Source organism: Vigna unguiculata, chromosome 10, assembly GCF_004118075.2.
Source record: "Vigna unguiculata cultivar IT97K-499-35 chromosome 10, ASM411807v1, whole genome shotgun sequence".
NCBI classification, from domain to species: Eukaryota; Viridiplantae; Streptophyta; class Magnoliopsida; order Fabales; family Fabaceae; genus Vigna; species Vigna unguiculata.
The window spans coordinates 35,191,404-35,203,526 of record NC_040288.1 but is presented as its reverse complement, the minus strand read 5'-3'; the positions used below and the strand labels follow the sequence as shown (position 1 = coordinate 35,203,526).

Genomic DNA, 12,123 nt, shown 5'->3' with positions numbered 1-12,123 from the left:
TTCTAGAAACTCCTAGCTAGAACTAATGCAAATACTTCTAGATTTTTCTACATAGTTGAATGTTCTTGATTTTTCTTTCTATCCTAGGCTTTTCTCCAATACTCTAGAAGTTTCTTTACATTTCAATAACTCTATCTTATATTTTTTTAGATTCTTCTAGAATTTGCATTATACTTTAATAGAAATGATAACAAGAAAAAGGAAGAAGATGAGAAGAAACCTAATCGCAACTTGTTAAAAATAGAAAATATTAATAGTCGCAAAGGGTGCAAAATTTTGCTAACTTCACGGGATAAAAAAGTATTGCGTGAAGAAATGGATGTAAAGTTGACTTTTTGTGTAAAGGAATTAGATGACAAGGATGCTTTGGTGTTGTTTCAAAAGTTGGCTGGAATACATAGTGAAATGTCTGACTCTAAACAAGAAATTGTGAAGAAGTATTGTGCAGGGTTGCCCGTTGCAATAGTTTCAGTTGCAAGGGCATTAAGAAACAAGAGTGAGTCAGTATGGGAAGCTACAATAGAAAAACTTAGAAAGCAGGAATTGACGGGGGTGCAGACACCTATGGATATTTCAATGAAGATGAGTTATGACCATCTTGAAAATGAGGAGATCAAATCCATTTTCTTACTTTGTGCCCAAATGGGCCACCAACCATTAATTACGGACTTAGTGAAATATTGTTTTGGTTTGGGTATACTTGACGGTATCTCCTCGATTTGGGAAGCTCGAGACAGAATCAAAACATCAATCCAAAAGCTAAAAGACTTGGGTCTAGTGTCTGACGGAATTTCTAATAATCATTTCAATATGCATGACATGGTTCGAGATGCCGTTTTGTTTATAGCAAACAAGGATAGAAATGTTTTCACTCTAAGAAATGGCAAACTAGATGACTGGCCTGAACTCGAAAAATGCACTTCTATTTCTATATGCAACTGTGATATCATTGATGGGCTTCCTCAAGTCATAAATTGTCCCCAACTTAGATTTTTTCAAATAGACACTAATGATCCATCTTTGAAAATACCCAAGAATAGTTTTGAAGTGATGAAAAATCTCAGAGTTTTAATATTGAATGGTTTCCATCTTCCAAGATTACCCTCTTCCGTTAAATGTCTATTAAAGCTCAGAATGCTTTGTTTAGAGCGATGCACTTTAGATGATAACTTAGATATCATAGGAGAGCTGAAAAAATTAAGAATTCTCAGCTTCTCTGGATCTCAACTTAAAAGTTTTTCAAGTCAGTTAGGGTGTTTGGATAAGTTACAGTTGCTAGACATAAGCGACTGTTCCATAGTGGAGATTGATATGCTGTCTAATATTTTATCAAGATTGACTAATTTAGAAGAATTGTATATAAGAAAGAGTTTGGTCAAAATGTTTGTGGAAGGAGAGACAAACCAAGGTCAAACTTTGTTTCTTTCTGAGTTAAAGAATTTGCATAAGTTGAAAGTGGTGGACTTAAGCATCCCATGTGTTTCAGTTTTGCCCAATCACTTGTTCTTTGACAAGTTAAAAGATTACAAGATTGTGGTTGGAGACCTGGAAATTTTTTCAGTTGGAAACTTTAGGATGCCCGAAAAGTATGAAGCATTTAAAGTTTTGGCATTGCAACTGAACGATGACACTGACATTCACTCTCAAGCAGGCATAAAATTGTTGTTTAAGAGAGTGGAAAGTTTGTTGTTGGGAAAGGTAGATGGTGTTAAAAATATTGTTAATGAGTTGAATATTGATGGATTTCCATATCTGAAACACTTATCCATCATAAATAACAATCACATCAAATATGTCAATTCAACAAAATTGTTTAATGGTGTGAAAGTTTTTTCCAATTTGGAATCTCTATTCCTCTACAATTTGGGGAACATAGAGATGATATCTTATGGTCCAGTTACACTTGCTTCATTTGCCAAATTAAAATCCATCAAGGTTGAGATGTGTTGCCGATTGGAGAATCTCTACTCCTTTTTCACGATTACATTTCCTACTGGTGCAGAAACTAGTGAGACTTTAGAATGTAGTTCTTACGTGGATAAATTTTGCGCTAGTCTAGAAACAGTTGAAGTTTCTGAATGTCAATCTTTAAAGGAGATCCTTCAAATACCGATTGATTATGGTAAGGTTGAGTTTCTGAAGCTGAACACTTTGACACTCCAATCGTTACGATCATTTACATGTTTTTATAACATAGTGGAAAGGCCTTGCAAGCCACATATGAGTGGGGCTAAAACTACAAATACGAGTCTTGGAGAAATTGCTAATGAAGAAGATGAGCAAAGTGACAAGGCACCACCTCTTTTTGGTGAATTGGTATGATATTACATTTTCCCTATAAATTTAAATAATATATTCAGTTGATATAAATATTAATCGTGTATGTGTTACCAGGTTGAAATTCCAAACTTGGAGAGCTTGAATTTATCCTCACTTAACATCCATAAGATATAGGACGACCAACACACGTCAAGTTTCTGTTTTCAAAACTTGATAAAATTAGTCGTGAAAGACTGTGATAGATTGACATATCTATGTTCATTGTCTATAGCTAGCAGTTTGAAGAAGCTCAAAAGCCTCATCATAAGTGAGTGTTCGATTATGGAAAGAATTTTTGACTCTAAAGGAGATAATGTAGACAAGGTGTGTATTGGTATAAAAAAGTAAATTATGTTTGGGATTCTGGATCATGCTCTACCTTGTACAATTTTTTTAAGCTTATGTAATATTGTTTGTTTCCATGAAAATGTAGGTCTGTGTCTTCCCTAAGTTGGAGGAAATCCAGCTTAGAAAAATGAATAGGTTAACAGATATCTGGCAAAGTAAAGTGAGCGTAGATTCTTTTTCTAGTCTCACTTCCGTGAACATTGAAGAATGCAATAAACTAGACAAGATTTTTCCTAGTCACATGAAAGGATGGATTGAAAATTTGGACAACTTGAAAGTTTCTAGATGCGAGTCAGTGGAAATGATTTTTGAAATCAATGATTCTCAAGAAAGAGATGCATCTGGAGGGACAGACACAAATTTACAAGTTATTCTTCTTGAAGAGCTCCCAAAGTTAAAGCAATTGTGGAACATAGATCCAGATGGAATTCTTAACTTCAAAAAACTTCGGACTATAGAAGTAGGCACTTGTGGTGAACTTAGAAATTTATTTCCAGCTTCTGTAGCCAAAGATGTCTCAAATCTTGAACGCATGTCAGCATTGAATTGCCAAAAAATGGTGGAAATTGTTGCAAGTCACGATACATCAAAAGCTAACAATGATCTGTTAGTGTTTCCTGAACTAATATGCGTGAGATTATATTTGTTACCAAACGTTAGACATTTCTACAAAGGAAGACATCCTATAAAGTGTCCAAAGTTGAAAGAGTTGAGTGTGAACAATTGTGAGGAGCTCAAAACATTCTTCGAAGAAACCACTGAAGCAACCAACGAAGAAGAAAATTTTGTTTTCTCCGCTAACGAGGTAAGCAATACTCCATCTTTGTCAGAGTTCAGGAACATGATATTAGTAAAATTGTTATGACATGTTCGGTAGAGAATACAAAATTATAAAGAAAAATAAGTATAACAAAAAGAAATACGTGAGAATAAAATGAGAACAAAATTTATTTAGTTGAGGAGTTAAATATAAATAAAATTTTTGAGATGATTCAATTTTAAAAAGAAATAAAAACGGGTTTTAAATAATACTCTTTATTTTCCACATAACATATAGGATCTTGAATATTTGGAATTGCTAATTTCATATTTTTCTTTTAAAATCTTACATTGGTACACCCATGACATTATACAATAATTAAATGAAATTCTTAAAAATATGATGTTTCTATTTTAATTCACGATTTATGTTTTGTTCAATTAAACAAATGTTTATATAATTTATTTTAGTGAAACTGTTGATGTTTTATTTCATGTCAAAATTTTCAAGTTCTACAACTCATTTAAAATGTCTCTTAAGAACTCTAAAGTATGAAAGTCAAATATATTATATATGCTTAAAAAAAATAACAAATTTATAGTGATTGGGCCATTTGCATTAAAGCTATACATCATTTTCTGTTATTTTCTTCTCATAGTAGTTAATATGCCTTGAAGACATTCAGGTCAAATAACAATCATCGTTTCAATTCAACTTGCAAACTACAAATCAAACAAAAATGCCTAAAATCAAACAAATTTGAAGGTGATGCTGGAGGCATTTACTTTATGCTTCATTGGAATCATAGTATTTACTTCTCTTTCTTTTATTTTTATTGTTTAGGTATTGCCCAACTTGGAGTATATGGAAATTGACTTCAACCAAGCGCAAAATTTGTTATCCAAGTACCAAATGCACCGTCTAAAAGAGCTCAGTTTGATTTCAGGCCGAAGAGGTAATATTCTTTATCAGTTTCCGTACAAAATGCCAAATTTAGAGAAGTTAAATTTGACTTCTTTTTGGCCTGAGGAGTCGGTACCAAGAGCAAACATTTCACGACAAAAAAGATTAGGAATCGTACTACAACTGAAGCAATTGTGCTTTTTTTACTCATGGATGGAGGATCTAGGACTTGAACGAGACCAAGTTCTACAGAGACTAGAACTTTTGAGATTAGAATATTGTGACAAATTGAGCACTTTGGCTCCTTCCTCCGTGTCATTGACTTACTTGACACATTTGGAATTGAAGCGTTGTTTGAGATTGAGGAACTTAATGGCATCCTCAACGGCCAAAACTATGGTTCAACTCAAGACCTTGAAGGTAATCGGTTGTACTCGAATAGAGGAAATAGTACGTAAGGAAGGAATTGAAGAAAACAAAGTGGTGAAAATTGTATTCAGTAAATTGATTACTATAGAACTTGTTGGTCTAGAAGACCTCACATGTTTTTGCAAGTACAATGAGTGTGAATTTGAATTTCCATCACTGGAAATATTGATGGTAAGAGAATGTCCGAAGATGAAAAAATTCAGCGAAGGAGAGGCAATAGCACCAAAGGTAAAAAATATATTTGGTAGGGAAGGGGATGGAAAAGCTAAATGGATGTGGGAAGGTGACTTGAATGCCACCATACAAAAAGTGTACACTGATAAGGTACGTATTCATTTATTACAATTTCTTCTTCTAATTTTATTAACTTATTAAGAGAAAGAGAGAATGTCATCATTGAAAATTTCAAGGACAATTATACTTTAACTCATTTTTTTATTCATTTTTAACTCACTACTTCAATCACTATTAGATCATCATATCACATCACTTGAAAAAAATTAAAATAAATGATCTAATGATAATTAAAAGAGTGAGTCAAAAGATGTGAGTTAAAGTATCTTTATCCAAATTATGAATACCTGAATAGTTATGCTAAATTAGTATGATTATGTTTTATTATATTAAGTTGATATTTACAAAATATTCACGTTCTTGTGATAATCTATATTAATATGTTTTATTTACAAATTAATTTGATTGTATTCATTTATATAAAATTTCTACTGTTACTATACAAAAATATTTTCTAATCTTTTCGCAAGTTAAAATTTTTAAAATAAAAACACTAAATTATTAAAGTGACAGCTCTTGAATCACAACGATCAGTATTTCTGATAATTTTTAATCTTCAAACTTTGATAAATATATAAAATTGATCCATTTCTAAATGTGTGGTAGTAAAAAATTGTCGCTAAGTTCTAAATTTTTTTAAATATATATATATATATATATATATTTAAAAGGTTGGTAATGAATTCATCATTTTAAAATACAAGAACTAAAATCAAATTGAAAAAAAAAATCACAATGATTGAAAGCATTATTTTCTGTACAAATCTACGAAAAAGAAATATTGGAGAGCTCATATGCAATAAAGATATAATTAAATTGTAGTATACTATATACAAACAAAGTATTGGGTGATTTTTATAAAATTGTGTTAAATATAATTTTTGATATTGCATCAGAGTTTATTAAAAAAAATATTTAAAATAATGTAAACTTTAATTCATATAATTATATGACTGCTGTGATAAATAAATAATTTAGTTTTGATGAATGTATGTGTCACGTCACCTTCTTTCCGCCTGATTTCACAGGTTACATTCAAATACAGCGAGCTTGTGGATCTGAATGTTATAGAGCAACTATTGAACGACAATCATTGGGTGCAGCAAAACAGGTTTGGGTATTTGAAAAGGTTGATTGCATGCGAATGTGAGAGTGTAGTGGATGTAATTCCATCTCATTTGCTTTCTTGTTTTCACAATCTGGAAGAGTTAGAAGTAGTCAATTGCAGTAATGCAGAGGTGATATTTAATATCAACGATGAGAATAGGCTCACAAAAGCTTCCGGAATATTCCGCTTGAAAAGTTTGTATTTAAGTAATCTACCAAAACTGGAGCACATATGGAAGAAGGATCCGGAGGGAATTATTGGCCTTCAACTGCTAAAGGAAGTGCGTGTTCAAAGTTGTGAGCGTCTTGAAAATTTGTTTCCAGCATCGACGGCCAAAGATCTTACCAGACTTGGATTGCTTGAAGTAACGGACTGTAAGGAATTGGCAGAAATATTTAGGAAAGATGAAAAGAGTGGAGAAGGAGAAGGAGAAGGAAAAACACAACACTCTCTGTTTCCTCGTCTCACCACATTGATTCTGGGCCAATTGCCACGCCTCAAATACTCTATCAACAGCTTCCAACATCAGGTAATTCACACACCTTTGCCTTTATCACCATCCAAAATTAGTTTAGGTCCGTATACCATATCCATCACTATGAATTAATTGTTTAAACAAATTTGAATGTGGATGAAGATAAAATTCTAAATCTAATTTCTTTTGCAGGAGATTATATTAAGTTGGAGTCAGAGAGATATACAAGAGTTATGTCTTGGTTCACGAACCATTCCAAACTCTTGCTTGGATTTCTTAGAATCTCTGACTCTGTGTGACTGCCAGTCCTTATCAGATGTGCTTCTACCATTCAATTTACTTTCTTTCTTAACTAATTTGAGAACGTTGACAGTTAAAAACTGTAATTTTGTCAAAACCATTTTTGATGTCACTTGTGCTACACAAGACAGCGAGATAACATCTGTGGGACCAGCCCTCCCTTTTTCCTTGAAGAAGTTGACTTTATCCGATCTACAAAATCTAAAAAATGTTTGGAGTGAAGATCCTCATGGGATTCTAAGCATGCATCATCTACAGGAATTGTTAGTTGACAATTGTAAAGGCCTTAAAAGTGTGTTTCCAGCATCAATAGCCAAAAATCTTCTGGAACTTGAAAATCTAAGGGTGGAAGACTGTGAGGGATTGATGACTGTTGTTGCAGAGGATAACACAGATCCAACTGTAGAGGTTACGTTTACTTGTCCCAGTGTGAGATCATTGGAACTACGGGGTTTGCCAAAGTTCAAGTATTTTTACTACTGCTCACCCAACTCTGATCTAGAATCACATACAAAGGATCAACTCGCTACCGGAAAGGTTAGTTCTACTGTTTTCCATTTCGGGATGCACAACCTGCACAGTGACTCCAGGAAGAGATATTCACAGTAAAATTAAAACAAAATATAATTTAACAAAGTTTTTTTTAACAAACTTTACGGATTACATTTTAGATAAAAAGGATATTACTTATTACTATCAAGGATTGTTGTGAAAACAGATCGGATTGGTATGTTAAAACAGTAACCATTGTGACAGAAGGAAAACGATCCAAATGGCTATTCAAAATTAAATTTGAAGGCAACTGCATAACTATATCTATTTTCAAAAATTACAAAACTCAATTCCAAAACATAACGAAAAAGTAGGCAGTTAATATATTATAGTATTACATTAAGAAAAATGAAATATGACGTATGAGATTAGTCATAATTAGTATTTTATATTCTCGAACTAAAAAATAAAATAATATTTTATAAACACTAGTTTCCATTGAGTTCTAAATATAAATAAACCTTTAGACCTAGTTTCCACTAATTTAATGACTTGTCCGGTTCAGTAATAAGGTTCTTACAACAATGATTTATATAGATAAGTAAAAATATACAGTTCATGGCCGCAACAAAATAATATTATAGATCAATTACATGGATTATTAGGGACACCATACATTAATTGTGCTCCAACCTTTATAAACAAACTTCTATATATCATCTTGTAGTTAATTTTTCATTGATGATTACTTATTAGAATATTTGAGTATGAAAGGTTATTTAGGTCATTGTGTACACAAGAGATGGATCTCTAATTGTCATAACACTGTCTTTTTTATTAGTCACTACAGTGCCTAGCTGTTGGGGAAAATGGAGTGGAGATGATTTTGCGTGGAGAATTTGAGAGAAACTTTTTGTACAACTTAAAAGTTCTTACTCTCTACTTTAGCAGTGACTCGGATGTATTTCCGCATGGAATTCTAAGACAGGTGCCCAATATAGAAAAATTTGTGGTATGTGATGGTTCCTTGTTCTGCTGTCAAAGTTCTAATAATGTGGATTATAGTGGACTTCTATTACAGCTGAAAGAATTACACTTGGAGTCCCTTGAAGAGCTGGTTTGCATTGGGTTAGAGAACTGTTGGACTGAGCCCTTTGTCAGAAACTTAGAAACCTTTAAAGTCATTAGTTGTGGGAGTTTAAAAAGCTTGGTAGCATGCACACTGTCTTTCTCCAATCTGATATGTTTGAAAGTAGAAGATTGTAATAGTTTGTCATATTTGTTCACATCCTCAACCGCCAAAAGTTTGGGAAAACTAAAAAGTATGGAGATAAAAAATTGTTATTCAATCGAAGAAATAGTGTCTAAGGAGAATGGGGAGGAATCAGATGAGGATGAGATAATGTTTTCGCAGCTCAGTTTTTTGAATCTTGAATCTTTATTTGAGCTCAGAAGATTCTATAAAGGGAGTTTAAGTTTTCCATCCTTGGGAGAATTGTCAGTAATAGATTGCCACCAGATGATAACTTTATGTCCAGGTACGCTAAAGGCAGACAGATTGTCTCAAGTAACAATTGATTACGAAAATATTCTATTGGAAACTGATATCACCTCTACAATTCAGAAGACATTTCTGGAAAAGGTACGTGTTTAATATTTCACTTTCTGATATTTGAAAATCTACTTCTTTATGTTATTATCTTAATAATTTAATTAAATATATTACTATAATATTTATTTATTAAAATTTAACTTGTCATTTGATTGTTTGAAGAAAAAAGTTCATTATTAGTTTATTTACATTTAATAAATTTTATTTAACATTGTTATGTCCATTTAATATTGATAACAAATAAACTTGTCGGTATTGTCTGAATCTGTCTTTTTGACGGAAAATTTTCATATTAACTAAGTATAAGTATGGAGAATATCCTTCTTTTTCAATTGGATATGGGGATAGGGATGAAATACATATCTCCGCTCCATCCCCATCCCAATGCCCACCATAATACTCATTCTCGTCATATCCTCGTTCCCTCATAAATTTTTAAAACACTCAAAATCTATTTCAGTAACTATATATATATATATATATATATATATATATATATATATATATATATATATATATATATATATATATACTACACTTTTATTATTTTTTATTTCTTGTTATTGCTTGGTTTGTGATAAAATTTATTCTCATCTCCAAGATAGTTTTCATCTTTATGCAATTATATTCAAATGGTGTAGGTTGATTAAATATTTTTTGTCTCACATTTGAATAATTTTACTTTTTTTAAATATTTTTATTTATTGTATATTTTCTTTTCACATGAGAATCTTTAACACTCTCAATTTTTAAGTCTTCAATAGCATAACATTTTCATTTACTAGGTAATATAAAAAATTATCTTCTTTATTTTATTTTTATTAATTTTTGTTTCATTTGAAAATCTCTCTTGTTTTACTAAAATAATTTTTGTTATCTCTCAATCATTGCCTATATTGATATTTGAAAAGTTTTCTTAGATCTCCAAGGTATTTTTTATCCCATTTCATATACCTTTAATTATACATTTATTTTTTTTGTGCAATTTCATTTTGTAGTATTTCAAATTGTTTTTAAGACACACATTTGATCATTTTTTTTTAATATTTTTATTTGTTGTTTACTTTTATCATGTAGTATTTAGATATTTTTATTTAATTATTTTTATTTTCTAAGACATTATCATATATGTAAATTTATCACTATAATTCTATAAATAAGTTTTATTAACTATAATATAATAATTCAATGTAATTGTCGTGAATGTTTCTATCACCATCTAAAATATATTGAGGTTCAAAAGATGAAAGATCTATGTTAAAATTCTATTATATCATGTAGAATACTATTTTTGATATTTTAATTTTCTAATTCATTATGTGTAATTTTATTACTATAATTATATAAATAAATTTTATTTTCTATAATATAAAAATTTAATACAATTGTCATAAATCCTTTTTCTCATTATCCAACATACATTGAAATTCAAAAGATGGAAGATTAATATTAAAATTCTATTATTATTAGTTTAATCTTTGTTTTTTGTGTGATTTTGATCAAGAGATGTATTATAACATTTATTAATGTATAAATAATACATTTGATTAGAATTTCTAAAATTGATTTAGACAAACATTTAAAATATTTTTTAATTTGAATATGTGTTTTCCTTTTATATATATATTTTTTAAATATTTTTAAATTTTATCAATTAAGTTTCGTTAATATTTGTATATTTATAAATGTTTTGGCTCTTTAATAAAATTTTATTTAGTATTATAATTTATAACATATACAGTTATAATTTTATTTCTAAATATTTTATATTGAATTTTTTTTTTAATATTAAATATTTAATAATATTACGTTTCCATAATCTTTTATTATTTTATAAAAATTAATTAATTTATATAGAATCAGTAAGAAAGCGGTACAGATACAAGTAAAAGCACACTATACCACAGTATGATGGTCATTGCCTTTTAAATAATAAAAATCGTTGATTAAAAATATTAAATTCATTCATTTATAAAGAAATAAAATTAAATTGGTTCAAAATAGCTAATTCTGATATTGTTAACTTGTTTGGAAGGTCTTGAATTCAGATAATGTAAATTAGAAAACGTCATTCGGTAGAAAAATTCTTATAAATATAGTCAACTGAGTATTTTTAATAAAAAATAATTCTCATTAAAATTAGTTAAAATGTCATATTTGTGAAGTACTAATTAAAGGAATCTCAATTTTGGTGACTCTTATAAATAATTAATGTCATATTTTTATTTATTCTTTTGCGCGTGCAGGCGCAGACGCAATCATGGATTGAACTTAAAAGTAGTCCAGTACTACAAGAGATATGGCATAGCCCAGTGCATCTTCCTGACTTGTGTTTCAGTGAGTTGGCTGCATTATATGTGGAAGACTGCCAGTTTTTATCAGATGCAGTGCTACCCTCGGATTTACTTCCGCTATTGCCTAAATTGGAAACATTGGAAGTCGAAAACTGTGATCATGTGAAAGTCATATTTGATGTAAAATCTGCACAAGGTACAGTGACTTTTCCTCTTAAGAAATTGACGTTATCCAGGCTTCCCAGTCTGGAGAATGTTTGGAATAAAGATCCTCATGGAATTCTAAACATGAGTCGTCTAGAAGAAGTACATGTTAAGGAATTAATGTAAAGGCCTTACAAGTGTGTTTCCAATATCAGTAGCCAAAGATATTATGAAACTTAAACATCTGGTGGTGGAAGACTGTGAGGGATTGATGGCAATTGTTGCAGAGGAATCTCATGAGAATCAAGAAATAATACTTGAGCGGCTCCGGGTTTTGAATTTTAAAAGATTAGAAAAGTTGAAGTGCTTTTACACTGGTAATGTTACTTTAAGTTTTCCATCTTTGGAGGAAGTCCACGTCATCGAGTGCAGTTCCATGAAAACTTTCAGTGCAGTCAACAAAATGAATCATTCGATAAAGTGGTATTATGCAGAAGATGCTTCACCCCGAAAGGAAAATGATCTTAATTCTGCTGTGCGCATAATTTCTGAAAAAGAGGTACGCATACTTTTACTTCTTAATCTTTGTTCAATAGAATGATAGGATTAGTATTAGAAATTGTGTTATTGTCATGATACAATTAA

The 12,123-nt window shown here is 30.5% G+C and overlaps 1 protein-coding gene across 1 annotated transcript; it reads left to right on the top strand.

Annotated features, from left to right (window-relative positions):
• Window positions 1-315: 315 nt before the first annotated feature.
• On the top strand, window positions 316-11,664 carry LOC114165615. The gene is made up of 8 exons (XM_028050196.1): window positions 316-2,308; window positions 2,552-2,643; window positions 2,753-3,472; window positions 4,271-5,083; window positions 6,082-6,690; window positions 6,829-7,473; window positions 8,270-9,070; window positions 11,287-11,664. Exons 1-8 carry the CDS (start codon window positions 316-318, stop codon window positions 11,662-11,664), a joined length of 6,051 nt encoding a protein of 2,016 aa, XP_027905997.1.
• Window positions 11,665-12,123: the final 459 nt, after the last annotated feature.

Excerpts from the sequence above, each read along its gene's own strand:
- LOC114165615 (XM_028050196.1), top strand. The coding sequence starts at position 316 with ATGGATGTAAAGTTGACTTTTTGTGTAAAGGAATTAGATGACAAGGAT. Across the intron at positions 2,309-2,551 it reads CAAGGCACCACCTCTTTTTG|CTAGCAGTTTGAAGAAGCTC; the intron begins GTGAATTGGTAT and ends CATTGTCTATAG. Across the intron at positions 3,473-4,270 it reads TTGTTTTCTCCGCTAACGAG|GTATTGCCCAACTTGGAGTA; the intron begins GTAAGCAATACT and ends TTTATTGTTTAG.